The sequence below is a fragment of the Oncorhynchus gorbuscha genome, linkage group LG19, assembly GCF_021184085.1.
Source record: "Oncorhynchus gorbuscha isolate QuinsamMale2020 ecotype Even-year linkage group LG19, OgorEven_v1.0, whole genome shotgun sequence".
NCBI lineage: Eukaryota > Metazoa > Chordata > Actinopteri > Salmoniformes > Salmonidae > Oncorhynchus > Oncorhynchus gorbuscha.
In genome coordinates, this window is record NC_060191.1 from 4,824,857 (window position 1) to 4,845,284 (window position 20,428).

A 20,428-nucleotide genomic window follows, 5' to 3' on the forward strand; every position below is an offset into this window, starting at 1 on the left:
TTTAAAGTAATAGGCTATAGGCAACATATTTAATATTATGTGAATAATAAACCAAAAAGCTACTGCCCATTTAAGAGAATGAATGGAGGGAATGTGAGAAGGGGGTGGCGGATGTAGGCCAATGATACGTGACTGCGGGGTCTGCCATCCTTGCTTTAAAAAGTTTCAAGTCATTATTCTCTCTACCGCTATTCATCCCGGGTCCCGTTTGCTCATTGTTATTCTGCCCGGGTGAGTGAGTGAATGAGAGAGGGAGAAAGAGAGGGATAGTGAGCGAGAGAGTGAACGGGAGTGAGGACATTGTGAGATAAAAGGAGAGTGCTAAAGAGAGACAGAGAACGGAAGAGAACTGAGGCTTCTAACGGTAGGGAGTTTGATGCAGCGGTTGGGGTTTATTCGCGGTGAATTTTCTGTCCGGAGTGGTGCGTGAAGGCATGTTGCTAATCGGCTCAACAGTGAGTAGAGGTACAGAACCGCACCAAAAGTCTGAGTGTGAGTAAAAAAGAAGAGCGTGAGAGACTGAGAACGAAGGCGGGGGGGGGATTGAGATTTAGTGCACTGCTGGGTGAAACAACCCCCCACTAACGAAGGGGAAAGCAATAGAAGAAAAGGAAAGAAATACAAAAGGCAAACGGCGTTTCGGTCATCTGTTTTTTTTCCCAACAATGAGCTCAGAAAAGGTACAATTCCACTTTGTATCAACTATTTTGCTGCTTATCTAACTTTGAATGAATTGCGCTGAGTTTTATATGTCGGCCTAGAGATCAACAGGTGTTGCTGAATGGGGCTATAGACTTGTGATACTGATTTGCTGAGAGAGTAATGTCTCTCATTTCGTCCACTTTCACATCTCGATAATTCGTTTAACTTGGTTTAGAGAAGATGTTTCGTATTTTAGTTATGTATGCCAATAAGAGTCAAAGTGATAACCACAACCTCAAATCCTCCAATCTGTTTATAACGTTCCTGTTTCACAGACATTTGTTTAGGATATTTTTCACCTATGATGTTACATCTCTGTCACACTTGTAATTGTTGCCAAAACCAGTTAATCACTTAAACTCCTGCAAAGCTTGTCAACAGTTTTCAGTTGTTGACGTTATGTAGGCCTAGTAGCAGTTTCTGAAACATCTTTGGCAACGAAATGTAAAAATTATATTTCAGTACCTACATTACAAAAGCCGTTTCAGATCATTTGTGTTTTAGTATATTGATTATAGATTTGCTGTGTAATTCTATATTTGGCTATGTTGTCATTGCGCATGAAAATTGGTTCCCAATTGACCAACCTGGTTTGAATAACAAGAAATGAATTAACCAAACACCAATCCTAACCGTCAGGACATAACAAGCATAACTGATTGTAGATCAGCGTTTATGGGGAACCAGAGGTAGTGTGTTGAGTTGGCTAGAAAGAAGTCCTGGGTTTTTAACATTTACATTACATTTAAGTCATTTAGCAGACGCTCTTATCCAGAGCGACTTACAAATAAATGTAGCCTTTATTTAACTAGGCAAGTCAGTTAAGAACAAATTCTTATTTACAATGACAGCTTACCAGGGAACAGTGGGTTAATAACTGCCTTGTTCAGTGGCAGAAAGACCAATTTTTACCTTGTCAGCTCAGGATTCGATCCAGCAACTCTTTCAGTTACCAGCCCAATGCTCTAACCACTAGGCTACCTGACACCCCAAAAAATGTGTTTCTGCCCGGTCAATGATAGGATATTGATCAAGGAAATTCTTCAATGGATTTCTTCAGATATTGATAACAGTTCTTTGTGCACTTCTGCTTACCCAATTAGTCTTACTCCAGTCTCCTTTTCCCCTCACACAACTGATTTACTTACCAAAAGGCACATCTCAATAGGTGGTCCAGGTATAACATGACACAAGTGGGGTGTGGGCCTTTCCTCTTTGGTTCTCTATTGCTCCTCCAACAAGGGGGGAGGCCAATGACATCACCTCAGACCATCCCATACAGGAAAAACCACAGGAATTTCACATGTGAATTGTGAAGTTAATGCGATAACATGTGACAACATGGAAAGCAATATGTGATAACATGAAACGATACAGGTGAAAACGTGATCACATTTGAAGTGTTCCTAAAACACATTTTCACATGATTTCATATGTGAAATTTCACTTAATCTTGATTTTTTGAAATCAAGATGATTTTTTTCTTCTGTAAGAGAAATAACTCCTTGACGATTGCAGTTGCGTCTAAAAAAAACACTATTTTGCTCCCCAAAAATGACCCTCCTGTGTGTGTACATTACTGTATTTATACTTGGGATATTCAACAGGAAAACGTCAAATTGCTGGAGGACGTCTTTAACAAGCTCAGGGCCTCCTTGAACATAGGTAACAAAAAAGTCCATAGGAGGTCAGTTGTACTGTACAGAGCTGTAACCCATACATCTGTGGAATCAAATGATGTCATCAGGTCTATTCAACAGCAGCCTGACTGGTCAGTGTTACCCAACACATGTCTGTCTGCCCAATGATCATCCACTGACATCAACAAGTGAGCCAATGCATGACATGCTGCAGAATGCCACAACGCACAGGATGTTGTCTGAAAGGAGCATGTGTGAGCCTTAGTGTAGAGTGAGGTCAGATGTGTGTGTGTTGTCCCACACGAGGACCACCGTGCTGTAACACTAGAGAGAAGGGGCTTGTGTGAGAGCCACTGTACATTCATCATGGCTAGAGTACTGTAGGTTTACAGAGTAGACCTTGAATGACTAGAATGATTTCTGAGACGGTCTATAATACTGTATCAGAACTATGTCTATTCTGCCCACTCTGTTTCCACCAACCCATGTAATGAAGCGTCATAAGCATGACACAAGTATGGCCTAAAGTAGTGGTCTATATTACCAATCTTCTGATTGTGTCATGTAATAAGTTAGGCTTTATAGTGGAACAGTTTGAATGGCCTGTTACTCAGTGTGCTGTAGCTTGTAGGTAAAGCATTTCACTATACTGTTTAAACGTGCTGTATCCTGTGCATGTGACAAATACTTTGATTTGATTGGATTATATGTTAGAGTAAGAAATGCTGTTTTTTCCAGTAGGTGCTCCACCACTGCAGACACCATGTATTATACAGTGATACCCTGGTGTATTTTGCTTAGGTCATGTGATCTGTGATTCATCTGTTATCACTTCTGCGTGTGAGTTATGAAGTTTAAACCCCCCCCCCCCCCATTCCCCACCCCCATAAAGATACATTTTGGTAATAATGTTGTCTTAAAACAGCAGTCAGACCTTTGATTCCAGGCCCTGAGGTTGTATTTCCTGCTTCCATAAGGATGTGAATAACACGGCACTTCTTAGCTTTTGCGATTGAGTCCACCAATTACTTTATCACTACCCTACAATAGGGCAACCCAAATGTTTCTGCTATCAGTTTGTTTCAGACCAGTGATAACCCCTCAGATAAGAACAATGGACTTTTCCAACACCAGGCACAAGTGTCATGGCACTGAATAAACATTGGACCACAGAGAGAGAACCGTTGCTGAACTGACCAAGCTGTTCGGTGACAGAATTCCCCCCTGGATTAAATGGCTAAAGTCACGCTCAACTCCGCTTTTCCCCTTACAGCCCTCCTTTGTTATCCTACAGAGATTACATGAAAAATGTTGACCCATATCGGATAATGGAGCAGGACATAAAGTCAACATTTCCAGTCGTTAGCTCTGGAAGGTCACCCTCTTGATGAGGAGCAGCCGGGCTTCCCAAAGACTGGCTCCAGACCCTCTGGTGGGCTGTGGTTTATTCCCCTTGGGTCACGGCATAGGACTGCTAGAAGTCTTGGGAATAGACTTTACACAGTCCCAAACAACTCTAAAAGATGGGTCACAGCACAAGCATGTTGGGTGGTAGTTTAGGGATAAGCTGTCTGGTCATTGCCTCCTGTATGGATCATAGACCACTGATAAAACCCTCCTTCTCACTCTGTATGGGTGAGTGTGATTTGCCAGGTCACCTCCAAACACCTCAGCCTGAATACCTCTCTTGGTTGTCTGGTTAGACCTCTCATAGAAGTTCTTTATACATGAATGAATTGTACAGTTCAGTCCTTTAACAGACACTCTTTACCCTAATTGTTCCTGTATGTTCCTATGGATAAGTGCCTTGCTCAAGGGCACATCAACAGATTCTTCACCTAGTCTGTTCTGGGATTTGAACCAGAAACCTTTTGGTTACTGACCCAACACACTTAACCGCTAGGCTACCTGCCAACACTTGTTTTCCTCCATCTTTGTGTTTCCAGGGGTCTTCAGTCTGCTGTTGTAAAGCCTAATACCCTCAGATACAGGGGAGGAGACTACAATACAGAAACATTCTGAAAGACCATGTCTCGTTCAGACGAGGTCAACAAGATGACAGAAAACGTGTATAAGGTACAGTGTGTGTAGGTTTGTTGTCTCCAAGAGCAATGAATTAGCCTGTAGATGTAGTCAGGCGAGTGCCCTACATAACACTTTTGTTGAAACTCAGTCTGCTAGCAGCAATGATCACAGACTGTGACTAAGTGGCAAGTTGAAGAGGAGACATGAATATTGTTTCTTGTTGTCATGTGTTTTGTAGGGGATTCTGGACCAGTTCAACCCCAGTCTGAAGAACTTTGTGACCATGGGGAAACACTATGAGAAAGCCCTGACAGGTGAGAGAGAGTTGTGTGCACACAGTATACTGTATAATGTGTGCTATAGCATATCTAGTGGCGTTGGGTGGGCAAGTTGGTAGGGCATGTTTGTTTGGACATTTTAATGATGGCTGTCTGGTTTCTGGCATAGAAGCTGCATTCCACCCAGGCCCAATCCTGAAGCCCATTTAGAGGGTCTTTGTTACATGGTGCCCCTCACTGAAAGGTGTTTTCCTCTCAGGAGTGACGGTAGCAGCCAAGGGATACTTCGATGGTCTGGTCAAACTGGGAGAACTGGCCAGCGACAGCCAAGGGTCCAAAGAACTGGGTGAGTGGGTGGGTGACTGGGTGAGTGACTGGGTGACTGGGTGAGTGACTGGGTGGGTGACTGGGTGAGTGAGTGGGTGAGTGGGTGGGTGACTGGGTGAGTGAGTGGGTGAGTGACTGGGTGAGTGACTGGGTGACTGGGTGAGTGACTGGGTGGGTGACTGGGTGAGTGACTGGGTGACTGGGTGAGTGACTGGGTGAGTGACTGGGTGGGTGACTGGGTGAGTGACTGGGTGAGTGACTGGGTGGGTGACTGGGTGGGTGACTGGGTGAGTGACTGGGTGAGTGACTGGGTGAGTGACTGGGTGGGTGACTGGGTGGGTGACTGGGTGGGTGGGTGTATGAGAGAGAGAGAGAGAGAGACCGGGGGTGGGGTGAGAAACACTGAGGGACGATGGGAGAAGAAGCGAGCTAGAGAGTGGAGGAACAAGAGAAAGTAGGGAGTGAGGGAGGGAGGGAGGGAGCTGAGAGAGAGAGCGAGCATGAGGGAACTGAGGCAGAGGGAGAGAGTGGGTTGATTGTTGAGAGATTAACAACACCACATGATCTCATTGTAATGCTGCAAACAGTCAGGAAAGGGGAGGGAGGGAGAAATGCCAGACACCACAAACTACTGTGCAGTGGGAGAGAGACACACACGTTCTTTACCTCATTGGCAGACTCACAGCTGACATCATAGGCTGAGAAGTTGAGAGATACAAACATTCAGTCAGTTAACAGCTCCATGTGAGTTAAGATACTACTTTATTGATCCGACACCTCAGACACAATATTGCACATACAGACAATGTGAAGTCACAACAAGTGTTTTTTGGATGACGTATCCTGTGTTGATGACGTATTCTCTGTATCCTGTGTTGATGATGTATCCTGTGTTGATGACGTATCCTGTGTTGATGACGTATCCTGTGTTGATGATGTATCCTGTGTTGATGACGTATCCTGTGTTGATGATGTATTCTCTGTATCCTGTGTTGATGATGTATCCTGTGTTGATGATGTATCCTGTGTTGATGATGTATTCTCTGTATCCTGTGTTGATGATGTATCCTGTGTTGATGATGTATTTTCTGTATCCTGTGTTGATGACGTATTCTGTGTTGATGACGTATTCTCTGTATCCTGTGTTGATGATGTATCCTCTGTATCCTGTGTTGATGACGTATCCTGTGTTGATGACGTATCCTGTGTTGATGACGTATTCTCTGTATCCTGTGTTGATGATGTATCCTGTGTTGATGACGTATCCTGTGTTGATGACGTATTCTCTGTATCCTGTGTTGATGATGTATCCTGTGTTGATGACGTATTCTCTGTATCCTGTGTTGATGACGTATTCTCTGTATCCTGTGTTGATGACGTATCCTCTGTATCCTGTGTTGATGATGTATTCTCTGTATCCTGTGTTGATGACGTATCCTCTGTATCCTGTGTTGATGACGTATTCTCTGTATCCTGTGTTGATGACGTATTCTCTGTATCCTGTGTTGATGACGTATTCTCTGTATCCTGTGTTGATGACGTATTCTCTGTATCCTGTGTTGATGACGTATTCTCTGTATCCTGTGTTGATGACGTATTCTCTGTATCCTGTGTTGATGACGTATTCTCTGTATCCTGTGTTGATGACGTATTCTCTGTATCCTGTGTTGATGACGTATTCTCTGTATCCTGTGTTGATGACGTATTCTCTGTATCCTGTGTTGATGACGTATCCTGTGTTGATGACGTATTCTCTGTATCCTGTGTTGATGATGTATCCTGTGTTGATGACGTATCCTGTGTTGATGACGTATCCTGTGTTGATGACGTATTCTCTGTATCCTGTGTTGATGACGTATCCTGTGTTGATGACGTATCCTGTGTTGATGATGTATTCTCTGTATCCTGTGTTGATGACGTATCCTGTGTTGATGACGTATTCTCTGTATCCTGTGTTGATGACGTATTCTCTGTATCCTGTGTTGATGACGTATTCTCTGTATCCTGTGTTGATGATGTATCCTGTGTTGATGACGTATCCTGTGTTGATGACGTATTCTCTGTATCCTGTGTTGATGACGTATCCTCTGTATCCTGTGTTGATGATGTATTCTCTGTATCCTGTGTTGATGACGTATCCTCTGTATCCTGTGTTGATGACGTATCCTCTGTATCCTGTGTTGATGACGTATTCTCTGTATCCTGTGTTGATGACGTATTCTCTGTATCCTGTGTTGATGACGTATTCTCTGTATCCTGTGTTGATGACGTATTCTCTGTATCCTGTGTTGATGACGTATTCTCTGTATCCTGTGTTGATGACGAATCCTGTGTTGATGACGTATTCTCTGTATCCTGTGTTGATGACGTATTCTCTGTATCCTGTGTTGATGACGTATCCTGTATTGATGACGTATTCTCTGTATCCTGCGTTGATGATGTATTCTCTGTATCCTGTGTTGTTGACGTATTCTCTGTATCCTGTGTTGATGACGTATTCTCTGTATCCTGTGTTGTTGACGTATTCTCTGTATCCTGTGTTGATGACGTATTCTCTGTATCCTGTGTTGATGACGTATTCTCTGTATCCTGTGTTGATGACGTATTCTCTGTATCCTGTGTTGATGACGTATTCTCTGTATCCTGTGTTGATGACGTATTCTCTGTATCCTGTGTTGATGACGTATTCTCTGTATCCTGTGTTGATGAAGTATTCTCTGTATCCTGTGTTGATGACGTATTCTCTGTATCCTCTGTATCCTGTGTTGATGACGTATCCTCTGTATCCTGTGTTGACGACGTATCCTCTGTATCCCTGTGTTGATGACGTATCCTGTGTTGATGATGTATCCTGTGTTGATGACGTATTCTCTGTATCCTGTGTTGATGACGTATTCTCTGTATCCTGTGTTGATGACGTATTATCTGTATCCTGTGTTGATGACGTATTCTCTGTATCCTGTGTTGATGACGTATTATCTGTATCCTGTGTTGATGACGTATTCTCTGTATCCTGTGTTGATGACGTATTATCTGTATCCTGTGTTGATGATGTATCCTGTGTTGATGACGTATTCTCTGTATCCTGTGTTGATGACGTATTCTCTGTATCCTGTGTTGATGACGTATTATCTGTATCCTGTGTTGATGACGTATTCTCTGTATCCTGTGTTGATGACGTATTCTCTGTATCCTGTGTTGATGAAGTATTCTCTGTATCCTGTGTTGATGACGTATTCTCTGTATCCTGTGTTGATGACGTATTCTCTGTATCCTGTGTTGATGAAGTATTCTCTGTATCCTGTGTTGATGACGTATTCTCTGTATCCTGTGTTGATGACGTATTATCTGTATCCTGTGTTGATGACGTATTCTCTGTATCCTGTGTTGATGACGTATTCTCTGTATCCTGTGTTGATGAAGTATTCTCTGTATCCTGTGTTGATGACGTATTCTCTGTATCCTGTGTTGATGACGTATTCTCTGTATCCTGTGTTGATGAAGTATTCTCTGTATCCTGTGTTGATGACGTATTCTCTGTATCCTGTGTTGATGACGTATTCTCTGTATCCTGTGTTGATGAAGTATTCTCTGTATCCTGTGTTGATGACGTATTCTCTGTATCCTGTGTTGATGACGTATTCTCTGTATCCTGTGTTGATGAAGTATTCTCTGTATCCTGTGTTGATGACGTATTCTCTGTATCCTGTGTTGATGACGTATCCTCTGTATCCTGTGTTGACGACGTATCCTCTGTATCCCTGTGTTGATGACGTATCCTGTGTTGATGACGTATCCTGTGTTGATGATGTATCCTGTGTTGATGACGTATTCTCTGTGTCCCTGTGTTGATGACGTATCCTGTGTTGATGACGTATCCTCTGTATCCCTGTGTTGATGACGTATTCTCTGTATCCTGTGTTGATGATGTATTCTCTGTATCCTGTGTTGATGACGTATTTTCTGTATCCTGTGTTGATGACGTATTCTCTGTATCCTGTGTTGATGACGTATCCTGTGTTGATAACGTATGCTCTGTATCCTGTGTTGATGACGTATTCTCTGTATCCCTGTGTTGATGACGTATCCTGTGTTGATGACGTATCCTGTGTTGATAACGTATACTCTGTTTCCTGTGTTGATGACGTATCCTGTGTTGATAAAGTATCCTCTGTTGATAAAGTATTCTCTGTATCCTGTGTTGATGACGTATTCTCTGTATCCTGTGTTGATGACGTATCCTGTGTTGATAACGTATGCTCTGTATCCTGTGTTGATGACGTATTCTCTGTATCCCTGTGTTGATGACGTATCCTGTGTTGATGACGTATCCTGTGTTGATAACGTATACTCTGTTTCCTGTGTTGATGACGTATCCTGTGTTGATAAAGTATCCTCTGTTGATAAAGTATTCTCTGTATCCTGTGTTGATGACGTATTCTCTGTATCCTGTGTTGATGACGTATCCTCTGTATCCTGTGTTGATGACATATCCTGTGTTGATGATGTATCCTCTGTATCCTGTGTTGATGACATATCCTGTGTTGATGACGTATCCTCTGTATCCTGTGTTGATGATGTATCCTGTGTTGATGATGTATCCTGTGTTGATGACGTATTCTCTGTATCCTGTGTTGATGACGTATTCTCTGTATCCTGTGTTGATGACGTATCCTGTGTTGATGACGTATCCTCTGTATCCTGTGTTGATGACGTATCCTCTGTATCCTGTGTTGATAACGTATCCTCTGTATCCTGTGTTGATAACGTATCCTCTGTATCCTGTGTTGATAACGTATCCTCTGTATCCTGTGTTGATGATGTATTCTCTGTATCCTGTGTTGATTATGTATTCTCTGTATCCTGTGTTGATAACGTATCCTCTGTATTCTGTGTTGATGACGTATCCTGTGTTGATGACGTATCCTGTGTTGATGACGTATCCTCTGTATCCTGTGTTGATGACGTATTCTCTGTATCCTGTGTTGATAAAGTATTCTCTGTATCCTGTGTTGATAACGTATCCTGTGTTGATGATGTATCCTGTGTTGATGATGTATTCTCTGTATCCTGTGTTGATGACGTATCCTGTGTTGATGACGTATTCTCTGTATCCTGTGTTGATAACGTATCATCTGTATCCTGTGTTGATGATGTATTCTCTGTATCCTGTGTTGATAACGTATCCTTTGTTGATGATGTATCCTGTGTTGATGACGTATTCTCTGTATCCTGTGTTGATGACGTATTCTCTGTATCCTGTGTTGATGACGTATTCTCTGTATCCTGTGTTGATGACGTATTCTCTGTATCCTGTGTTGATAACGTATCCTCTGTATCCTGTGTTGATGACGTATTCTCTGTATCCTGTGTTGATGACGTATTCTCTGTATCCTGTGTTGATGACGTATCCTCTGTATCCTGTGTTGATGATGTATTCTCTGTATCCTGTGTTGATGATGTATTCTCTGTATCCTGTGTTGATGACGTATCCTGTGTTGATGATGTATTCTCTGTATCCTGTGTTGATGATGTATTCTCTGTATCCTGTGTTGATGACGTATTCTCTGTATCCTGTGTTGATGATGTATTCTCTGTATCCTGTGTTGATGAAGTATTCTCTGTATCCTGTGTTGATGACGTATTTTCTGTATCCTGTGTTGATGACGTATTCTCTGTATCCTGTGTTGATAACGTATCCTCTGTATCCTGTGTTGATGACGTATTCTCTGTATCCTGTGTTGATGACGTATTCTCTGTATCCTGTGTTGATGACGTATCCTCTGTATCCTGTGTTGATGATGTATTCTCTGTATCCTGTGTTGATGATGTATTCTCTGTATCCTGTGTTGATGACGTATCCTGTGTTGATGATGTATTCTCTGTATCCTGTGTTGATGATGTATTCTCTGTATCCTGTGTTGATGACGTATTCTCTGTATCCTGTGTTGATGATGTATTCTCTGTATCCTGTGTTGATGAAGTATTCTCTGTATCCTGTGTTGATGACGTATCCTGTGTTGATGATGTATTCTCTGTATCCTGTGTTGATGACGTATTGTCTTTATCCTGTGTTGATGACGTATCCTGTGTTGATGACGTATTCTCTGTATCCTGTGTTGATGACGTATTCTCTGTATCCTGTGTTGATGACGTATTCTCTGTATCCTGTGTTGATAACGTATCCTGTGTTGATGACGTATTCTCTGTATCCTGTGTTGATAACGTATCCTCTGTATCCTGTGTTGATGACATATTCTCTGTATCCTGTGTTGATGACGTATTCTCTGTATCCTGTGTTGATAACGTATCCTCTGTATCCTGTGTTGATAACGTATCCTCTGTATCCTGTGTTGATGACGTATTCTCTGTATCCTGTGTTGATGACGTATCCTCTGTATCCTGTGTTGATAACGTATCCTCTGTATCCTGTGTTGATAACGTATCCTCTGTATCCTGTGTTGATGATGTATTCTCTGTATCCTGTGTTGATAACGTATTCTCTGTATCCCGTTTTGATGATGTATTCTCTGTATCCTGTGTTGATGATGTATCCTCTGTATCCTGTGTTGATGATGTATTCTCTGTATCCCGTGTTGATGATGTATTCTCTGTATCCTGTGTTGATAATGTATTCTCTGTATCCTGTGTTGATAACGTATCCTCTGTATCCTGTGTTGATGATGTATTCTCTGTATCCTGTGTTGATAATGTATTCTCTGTATCCTGTGTCTTCTTGGGGATTCCAGGAGACACATTATTCCAGATGGCCGAGGTGCACAGGCAGATTCAGGTTCAACTGGAGGACGTGGTGAGTGTTTACCGTGTGTGTGTGTGTGTGTGTGTGTGTGTGTGTGTGTGTGTGTGTGTGTGTGTGTGTGTGTGTGTGTGTGTGTGTGTGTGTGTGTGTGTGTGTGTGTGTGTGTGTGTGTGTGTGTGTGTGTGTGTGTGTGGTGATATGATTGTTAAATATTATGATGCTGTATGAATGATGGTGGAATATGATCTACAGTTGAAGCTGTTCCATTCTGAGCTGCTGTCCCAGTTGGAGCAGAAGCTGGAGTTGGACATTAAATATCTTACCGTGAGTTTATCTATGCATTTTTCTTTAACATATTTCCTTCTCTCTACAGCGCAACCACTTTTCTGACTAACTATTTTTATATCTGTTGCTCTCTCTCTCAATCGGGTTTTCTCGCTCCCGTTCTCTCTCGATCTCAGGCCACGTTGAAGAAATATCAGAGTGAGCGCAAGTCGAAGTCGGAATCTATCGAGCGCTGCCAATCACAGCTCAAGAAGCTGCGCAGGAAGAGCCAGGGCAGTCGCCACCCCAACAAGTATGGAGATAGGGAGATGCAGGTAACTAGCATCCAACAACTCCATTTTGTGTCAGTAGTGCTTTGAGTGTAAGATTTCAATGATGCATTTGTGCATTGGTGAAACACTTACAGTGGTGTTTTGACAATTGAGATTTGTGGGCTTTTCTTGGAAACACCACCAGACTAAATCATCTTACTCAGCATTACAAGGCACAGTCAAGTGTTTGTGTGTGTGTTTGTTTGTGTGTGCAGAAGTATGGATGAGATTAAACAGCAATCTGGCTCATCTGGGTTTGGCTTCCAGTCCTTACTGAGGTAAAAAAAAGGGGGATAGGGAAGAGAAAGAGGAGAAATCTTAGGAATGAGAAAACAGGAAATAAGAAGGGGTGGACAATGGAAGAGAAGGTTAAGGAAGGTGAGGGATAATATTTTGTGATTAGCATTTAGTTTATCGCTGCTCAGCAGACAGGATATGATGTCACTTCTTCCTTTTGGTCCCTCCGATGGGCCTCTCTCCCTACAGTGTATTATAAAGGTCACATATCTCCTACTCCGCTGCTTCTGTTACTCTGCATTCGTTTCCATGTGTGTTTACTAACCCCTGTCAGTATGTGGAGCTAATGAGTCGTCGTCAGGCTGAGTTGGACACGCTGGTTGCTGTGGGTTACCGCTCGGCGCTGACGGAGGAGAGGAGACGATACTGCTTCCTGGTGGACCGCCAGTGTTCCGTTACCAAGCTGCTCATCAACTATCACTGCAAGGTACACACACACACACACACACACACACACACACACACACACACACACACACACACACACACACACACACACACACACACACACACACACACACACACACACACACACACACACACACACACACACACACACACACACACACACACGGTCCCTGACCCCCATCCAACTGCCAACCTGCCTCTCCTTCCTCCCTGTGTCCAGGTGAGAGAGCTCCTGTCACAGAAGCTGTCCTCATGGCAACAGTCATGCTCCCAGCCAACCAGACTACCTGAACGGGCCCTCAACCTGCTGCGTCACACCGCCCCTCAGGGCTCTGGGGCATCTGGGATAGCTGAGCTCCTCCGACATGCCAAGCTGGGCGCTGCACAGCCAGAACAGGTGAGGACAATGGGTTTCAGTTTCAGTTCATTAGTAGGAATTCACAGACAAATGTCTGAATTACATGTACTTGTGAAAATATTATAAGATATGGGTATTCTGTTATTTAGACCGCATTCAGATGATTTTCAGTCATTTAGCAAAATTCCATTGTTTCTTCTCATCTCTCTGTCTTATCTCTCTCTTACCATTTCTCTCTTTCAGAGGCTGTCAGTACAGGAGGTGCCTCCCTTGTTGAATGGTGGCTCCCAGCAGCAGAGACCCATCCCCTCTTCTTCCCAGAGTGACATCCCCCCTCCCCAACATTCCCCCGGACCCCAGACCTTCCGCTCCCTCGCTGCCACTGGAGGGGCTATTGGAGGGAGTGGGGCAGGCTCCCCTCAGCAGACCAGCACGCCTATTAGTGTCTCAGCTAGCCCCAATGCTAACAACAACACAAGTGCAAATGCTATCACTATTGCTAACACTCCCACCACTTCATCCACCTCCTCCACGGTTGGCTCCAGCCAAGCCCAGCAGACCTCTCTTCTCATGGCCACCAGCACCTCCAGCCTTTCTCCGAGTCTGATTCCCTCCACTGTGCTTTCTCTCAGCCAGGGTTCCCCATCCTACTCCTCCCTACAGGGCCTGGCCCTGCCGTTGTCCCTCAGTGCCCCTCACAGTCCTCCACTACCCCACAGTGCACCTCTCTCCAGAGCCATAACCCCCTCGCTGCATCACCAGGGAGTGCTAGGAGGAGGGAACACACCATTGCTGTCCCATAATCCCATGCTGATGAAGGCAGCGGAGATGTATGGAACGTCTACGCTGCCGTTGCCTAGGAAACCAGTCAGCGAGGCCCGGGTGGGAGGGTTTATGGGTAGGTTTTAATACCCCCCTTCCCCTTCACTTCGTGTCCATTTCTTTCCCAATGTGATGTCTATTTAATTAATTACACATTCCCTCTCTATCTTCCAGGTTCCACTCTGCCCAGAGACAGAGTTCTCCCTCTCTCCAGCCCGTCTCGTGTGGAAGCCATGTTTGCCCACGCTCCTGGGGGTTCAGAGGGCAGTGGAGTGGGCGGGGCCTGCTTACTTCACTTCCTGCCAGGCGACGCTCTCAGCCTCCTCATCTCTGAGCCCAGAGACGGGTGGCACTATGGTCAGAACGAACGGACGGGACGGTAAGATTTAGAACCCACTATTCAGCTGTACAAAATCCTACAATTCTTCAAACACCAACTGAGGACTCTTCTGAAATTACATCTTCAGGCAATCCATGGGTTTTCTAGGTTATATACGGATAATACCAAAACAATTCCTCCCTCTCTCCCTTACAGGAAAGGCTGGTTCCCGTTCTCCTACACTCAACCCTACCCCAACACCTTGGATCCCCTCGACAGCAGGTCCGTCACCATAGAAACAAGAAACTCTTATGATATTGTCATTTCATTCCTCAAAATGTTATTGCCTTAAATGGAAGTTAACTTGTAGGGTTATGATTCAATCTTGACACTGTAACTCTAGAAATCCTTCCGCTATGCTCTCCACCCTTCCCTGTATTGACTCTGATCTAACAGCCAAGCTGCAGCGTTGTCAACAACATTGTCTGTCAGTACGATGTCTACAAACTGGCAGTGATGACTTTGGCTTATTCACAGGAAGCTGAGAGAGATCACTGACACTTTGACACACATATGCTGTTCTTTCCTCTAAGTGTCATTAACATTTTGATGTGTCCATGCCAAGCAAAGAGACCGGGCCTTTAGAGAATGAATGACCCTCATTCTTTCCATCTACCTCAGCTCTGTCCTAATCTTCTCGCACCTCGTAGGTCCCCTTTGCTCTCCAACATCAACAGTACAGTTGATGAGTTAGCATGACCACTTTCCTCCATTTATCCTCAGTCTGAAATGTCAGAACAATATGCCTGCTATTGTCATTAAGGATATTGAGTTGAGCAAGACACTTGGAAAATGAACCATTTACCACTGGTTTCTCTCCAGCTCCCCGCACCTCTCTAAGGTCAACAGTACCAGTACGGGTCAGTTAGATAAGCTGGTCTCTCCTGGCCTGCCTGCCCTGACCCCTGAGTCCGAGGAGGAGCGCTCATTCCCCCCTCAGAGGGTCAGCACCTTCCGTCCGCGCCCATACAGCATGGCCGACTCCAACCAGGTCAGCCTGAGGTCGAAGGTCAGAGGTGAAGGGGTAGAGTGGGCAGGGCCCCCTGACCGACCGGCTCTGTCAATGCTGATGCAAGAGGTATAGATGGCTTATAATGACAGAATATAATGTAGATATGATATGTAATGGGTTAATAACACTAGGATCTTCATCTTTTTTACTACAGCTCTCCTCAGACTTCACCTCTCCTCCACCCTCCCCAACCTGGTAAATGCATTCTTTATATTATTTATACAGTAGATATACTGCATTGCAGTAGTCACCAACTCTGGTCCACTTTAGATAGATGACTGTCGATAAACGTGTCTAAGCTCCTGTCATGCCTGATATGCACATTGTCTCCCTGGCAGGACCAACCCATTTGCCCATGTCCGGCTCAGAAAGACGGTGACCAACGATCGCTCTGCACCCATCATCGAATAGGACATGGTCTCCTTGAACAGGCATCCAATGGGGAGGTGTTAATAGGAAACATTCATGTGTATTGAATTTGTTTTCAGAGTCCAGTAACTGTGTCGCCTTAACAGGCGATGGTTTTGGGGAGGAGATCCTCCCAGCGAGTATCAGTTTAGCTAGCTAACTTGTAACTTGTAACTAGTAACTAGTTAGGTAAACCTTTCTGTTCGTGTTGGTTATTTACAAGTGCTTATTAGATGTGTATTAATCAGGCCTAAGTCAAAATACAGACACTTATGTTGTGTTATTTTGAAGATAGAAGAATCAAAGCTGTAATTTGAGTGACATAACAGTGATTGTCAAAGACCCTTTGGACAAAATGAGATCTTGAATAAAAATCCACCATAGTATTTGAGAATTAAAGATGAGTGTGGGAGTTGGAATTTAAAAAGCTCTGTGATGTTAGTAAAAATACAAACAGATGACGGCCATTTTCTCGGCATGTCCAACATTAACATTTGAGCCCTGGGCATTACTGATAATTTTATAATGTTCTTTTCATTTTACAACACTTTTCTAGAAGTAACCTTGGTAGAAAATGTTTATGTTTTTTCTGATTCCTGGTAGCAGCCTGTAGTTTGGTAATAGTTTAATGAATTATAGCATACTTTACTTGTACCATTAGGAATTGTCTTAAAGGACAGGCTCCTGTTTTATCAGTATTTTCATCGAGGAGGTTTTTTGAGAAGAGTTATGCAGAGATATGTGTGTAGGATCCAGGAAAATCCAAACATGTTGAAGAATTGTCTTTTTTTTTCATTGTTGGGATTCAATTAGAGTATGTTTAAACACATTGTATTTTCACGATAGATTCAGACCTACCAATCACTTGTTGATTTATCACATTTGTACAACTTAATTGACATGTTCTCTGTATGGAGATTTAAAGAAAAGTGTATTGATGTTGCTTACTGATGTCATCAGCACAATGCTGGGTAGGAAATAGCTCAACACCAATATTTGTTTTAATAATAATTTGTTTTAATGTGCGGTAGTTTTTGTATAAGGAATTACATTTTTAAGATTAACTGATCAATTTACAAAGGCAATTGATATGATATGTTATACACAGAAATATGTTGCATTGCAAAGCTATAGCTGCTAGTTTGGGATGTGTAGATTGTATTGAGCGTTTACCTTCAAGAGTCTCTGTTATCGACAGAAACGTATTAATAGAAGTAAGAAGGAGCAACCGTACAGATGTAGGATCTTTATTTGATCACTCTTTTGTTGGTGAGAATGTTCCTGCATAGCAGGAAATGCAAACTTGTAGTGTATTTTAGTGTTAGACACACTTTAGAAGCCTTTTTATCAACCCCTACAAAAATGTAGATTCCTTTACATTTCTTGTTGCTGCAGGATGATTTTCCTGCAACTGGCTAAAATGAAGATCTTACATCTGTAACAATGCATCCCTGTGGGGTGAACTCTACTTCTATTTGTATTGGACAGGTAGAAGAGGAAAGAAACAGTGGAGGGTTTGGAGGAGGGGTTTTCCTGGACAGTAGGTTTGAGAAATTGGCATTGTGTTGAGGGATAAAAGTATAAGAAAAGAGATGGATTCAGCTGGTTTGTTTTTACTGGTGTCTTCTCGATTGATTTCGAATTCCACTCCAACAGATTGTTCACATCTAGCAGATTTTAGCTGCACGTTTACCAATTGCAAACTGTACAGAACCTTATTTAAAGGGCGAAGACTGATGTGTTTATGAAGTCTAACTTTGAAAGTGTTGAGGAAAGTATTTGGAAAGTGGAACAGTGTGTGAGCAAGTGTCAATGGTAAACTAGATGTAGAAAGTAGTATTTTTCTCTCACTTTCTCCATGTCTGGTGTCTCTCTAGACTGTCATCTGGTATCTCGCTAGTGTCTCTGTCATCTAGAAAACTGCAGTTGAGAGATTCAGGGTGGAAATATGTGGCTGGAAAATGGAGTTTCTCTGTATGCTCTTTATTCTGATTTCCGGCCCTTACAGTGTATAGTTCCTCCTCTCCTCATGTTTCTGTATCGTATTCATTTGCATCTCTAACCTAGCCTGTGAAATGATTGACTTTCTTGCTATGATAATTCTAACACACAATAAAAAAACATTGATGTTGATTTAAATACTGAGTATAGTGGAATTACATAGTTGACGTTTACTTATGTTTGTACAAATTGCAACAAAAAAAGAAGTTTTTGATCTTGTTTAACTTTGTTATTCCTTAACCTTGCACCTTTTCTTTTCACCGTCCTAACCTTCTTCAAATATGACCTTTCAATGTCAATCTAGCTATATGAGAATGGGATCCAGTTGTAAAAGGGAAAAAAAATGATGCTGTGGTGACTATTCAGGATCTTATATTCCGGATGCCTCTGTTAGTAGGATTGTCTTCAATACGTGTTTAAGAAGGAAACATTTGCCTCTGCCCCTACTTTTATTTCCGTCTTTTAATTTGTTTTGTTACTTCATCTGTAGCTTTTTTCTCTTTAAAACAGCATTGCCTTTCCGAGACACACAACAATCATGGTCACAGTATAAAACCTTACAAATACACACACATTCCTGATGCCACTGTTATTGTATTTCTTTCAAATGAATACTTCAATAAACATGTTAATCACTATACCCAGTGTTCATATTCGCATTGAACAACCAAACCATTTTGCTGGTATTTGATTTAAAATCTCCTCGGCTTCAATGGAATTGAGTGGCCACAAATGCCTTATACTCCTTAATCCATAAGACCCTATGCACATAATTAGCACAATTTTACTGTAGGCAATAGTTTCAATAGTCTTTTATTTTATTTTACGGTATTCAATTGGTAGTTAGTCTTGTCCCAACGCTGCAACTCCTGTATGGACTTTGAAACACAACCCAGCCGCACTGTTTTTGACACAATTGCCTGCTTAACCAGCCGCACCACTGTGTTGGAGGTAATACTGCACCATGCATTGTGCCCGGCCTGCCACAGGAGCCGTAGAGCGCAATGGGACAAGAACATCTCTGCCGGCCAAACCCTCCCCTAACCCGGACGAAGCTGGGCCAATTGTGCACCACCCCATGGGTCTCCCGGTCACGACCGGCTGCGACAGAGCCTGGACTCGAACCAGGATCTCTAGTGGCACAGCTGCACCATTCGGGAGGCCCCAGTAGTCTATGTTCTTGATGATAAAGCATTCCGATGCCCTGATTGTTTTTATGTGTAAAATAAAATGTCCACATTGCATGGAAAATAACATTTTTCTAATGTAATCTATTTAATGTATTTTATAAAATAAAATGTCCACATTGCATGGACAATAACATTTTTCTAATGTAATCTATTTAATGTATTTTATAAACAGATTTGTGTGGCCATATATGTGGCTGGTGGGGAACCATAGAAAGTCAGATGTACGAAGAGCCTCCAGCACCTCCTCTGAGATAAGGGTGTGGGCTGGACTGCTGAACATCCCAGCCTCCTGGAACTCTCTGGACCAGCCAGGGGCCCCCAAGGAGGTGGCCTGCTGGAAGGGACCCTGTGGGGCCGAGTCTGGGTTCCAGCCTTCAGATGAGTCCTCGTCATGGGAGCTGAAGAGGTCTTTAGGGAATTCTCCTGAAATACAGTGTAGCATCTTGACTGTTTCTCATGCTGCTCAAAACTCAAAGATTGCTGTAATTCCGTAACTAAAAAACTATCTAGATCGGCATTCAAACTACTTTCATCACACCAGTTAACTTATAGGTACAGTCAGATACTGTATTCCAGTATTCCAGTTCCACTAATAGGTACAGTCAGATACTGTATTCCAGTATTCCAGTTCCATTAATAGGTACAGTCAGATACTATATTCCAGTATTCCAGTTCCATTAATAGGTACAGTCAGATACTGTATTCCAGTATTCCAGTTCCATTAATAGGTACAGTCAGATACTGTATTCCAGTATTCCAGTTCCACTAATAGGTACAGTCAGATACTGTATTCCAGTATTCCAGTTCCACTAATAGGTACAGTCAGATACTGTATTCCAGTATTCCAGTTCTACTAATAGGTACAGTCAGATACTGTATTCCAGTATTCCAGTTCCACTAATAGGTACAGTCAGATACTGTATTCCAGTATTCCAGTTCCACTAATAGGTACAGCCAGATACTGTATTCCAGTATTCCAGTTCCACTAATAGGTACAGTCAGATACTGTATTCCAGTATTCCAGTTCCACTAATAGGTACAGTCAGATACTGTATTCCAGTATTCCAGTTCCACTAATAGGTACAGTCAGATACAGTTCCAGGCACCAGAGTTGCACCACTTCTGTTCCAGTCCAACACACCTGATTCAGCTACTCAACTAAACATTTACAGCCACTGATTAGCTGAATCTGGTGTACTAGTGCTGGGCTAGAATAAACTGTGCA

General features: G+C 42.9%; 1 protein-coding gene across 3 annotated transcripts; it reads left to right on the forward strand.

The window, feature by feature from the left end:
• The first annotated feature begins 143 nt into the window (after nucleotides 1-143).
• LOC124006421 (brain-specific angiogenesis inhibitor 1-associated protein 2-like) lies at nucleotides 144-18,653 on the forward strand. Of its 3 annotated transcripts, none has more exons than XM_046316428.1 (15): nucleotides 144-231; nucleotides 4,289-4,418; nucleotides 4,606-4,681; nucleotides 4,905-4,991; nucleotides 11,722-11,783; nucleotides 11,985-12,056; nucleotides 12,194-12,331; nucleotides 12,900-13,052; nucleotides 13,254-13,430; nucleotides 13,635-14,289; nucleotides 14,388-14,592; nucleotides 14,749-14,814; nucleotides 15,415-15,670; nucleotides 15,759-15,799; nucleotides 15,943-18,653. In XM_046316428.1, exons 2-15 carry the CDS (start codon nucleotides 4,371-4,373, stop codon nucleotides 16,013-16,015), a joined length of 2,109 nt encoding a protein of 702 aa, XP_046172384.1. In that variant the 5' UTR covers nucleotides 144-231; nucleotides 4,289-4,370; the 3' UTR covers nucleotides 16,016-18,653. The 3 variants fall into 3 exon arrangements, with proteins under 3 accessions (XP_046172384.1, XP_046172383.1, XP_046172385.1); XM_046316427.1 differs by lacking the exon at nucleotides 144-231 and adding an exon at nucleotides 238-680; XM_046316429.1 differs by lacking the exon at nucleotides 144-231 and adding an exon at nucleotides 339-364.
• Nucleotides 18,654-20,428: the final 1,775 nt, after the last annotated feature.

What these genes read in the sequence shown, in the direction of transcription:
- LOC124006421 (XM_046316428.1), top strand. Translation starts at nt 4,371, where the DNA reads ATGTCTCGTTCAGACGAGGTCAACAAGATGACAGAAAACGTGTATAAG. An exon ending in CTATGAGAAAGCCCTGACAG is followed by an intron (nt 4,682 to 4,904) that starts GTGAGAGAGAGT and finishes TTTTCCTCTCAG; the next exon opens with GAGTGACGGTAGCAGCCAAG. An exon ending in ATGGAGATAGGGAGATGCAG is followed by an intron (nt 12,332 to 12,899) that starts GTAACTAGCATC and finishes AACCCCTGTCAG; the next exon opens with TATGTGGAGCTAATGAGTCG.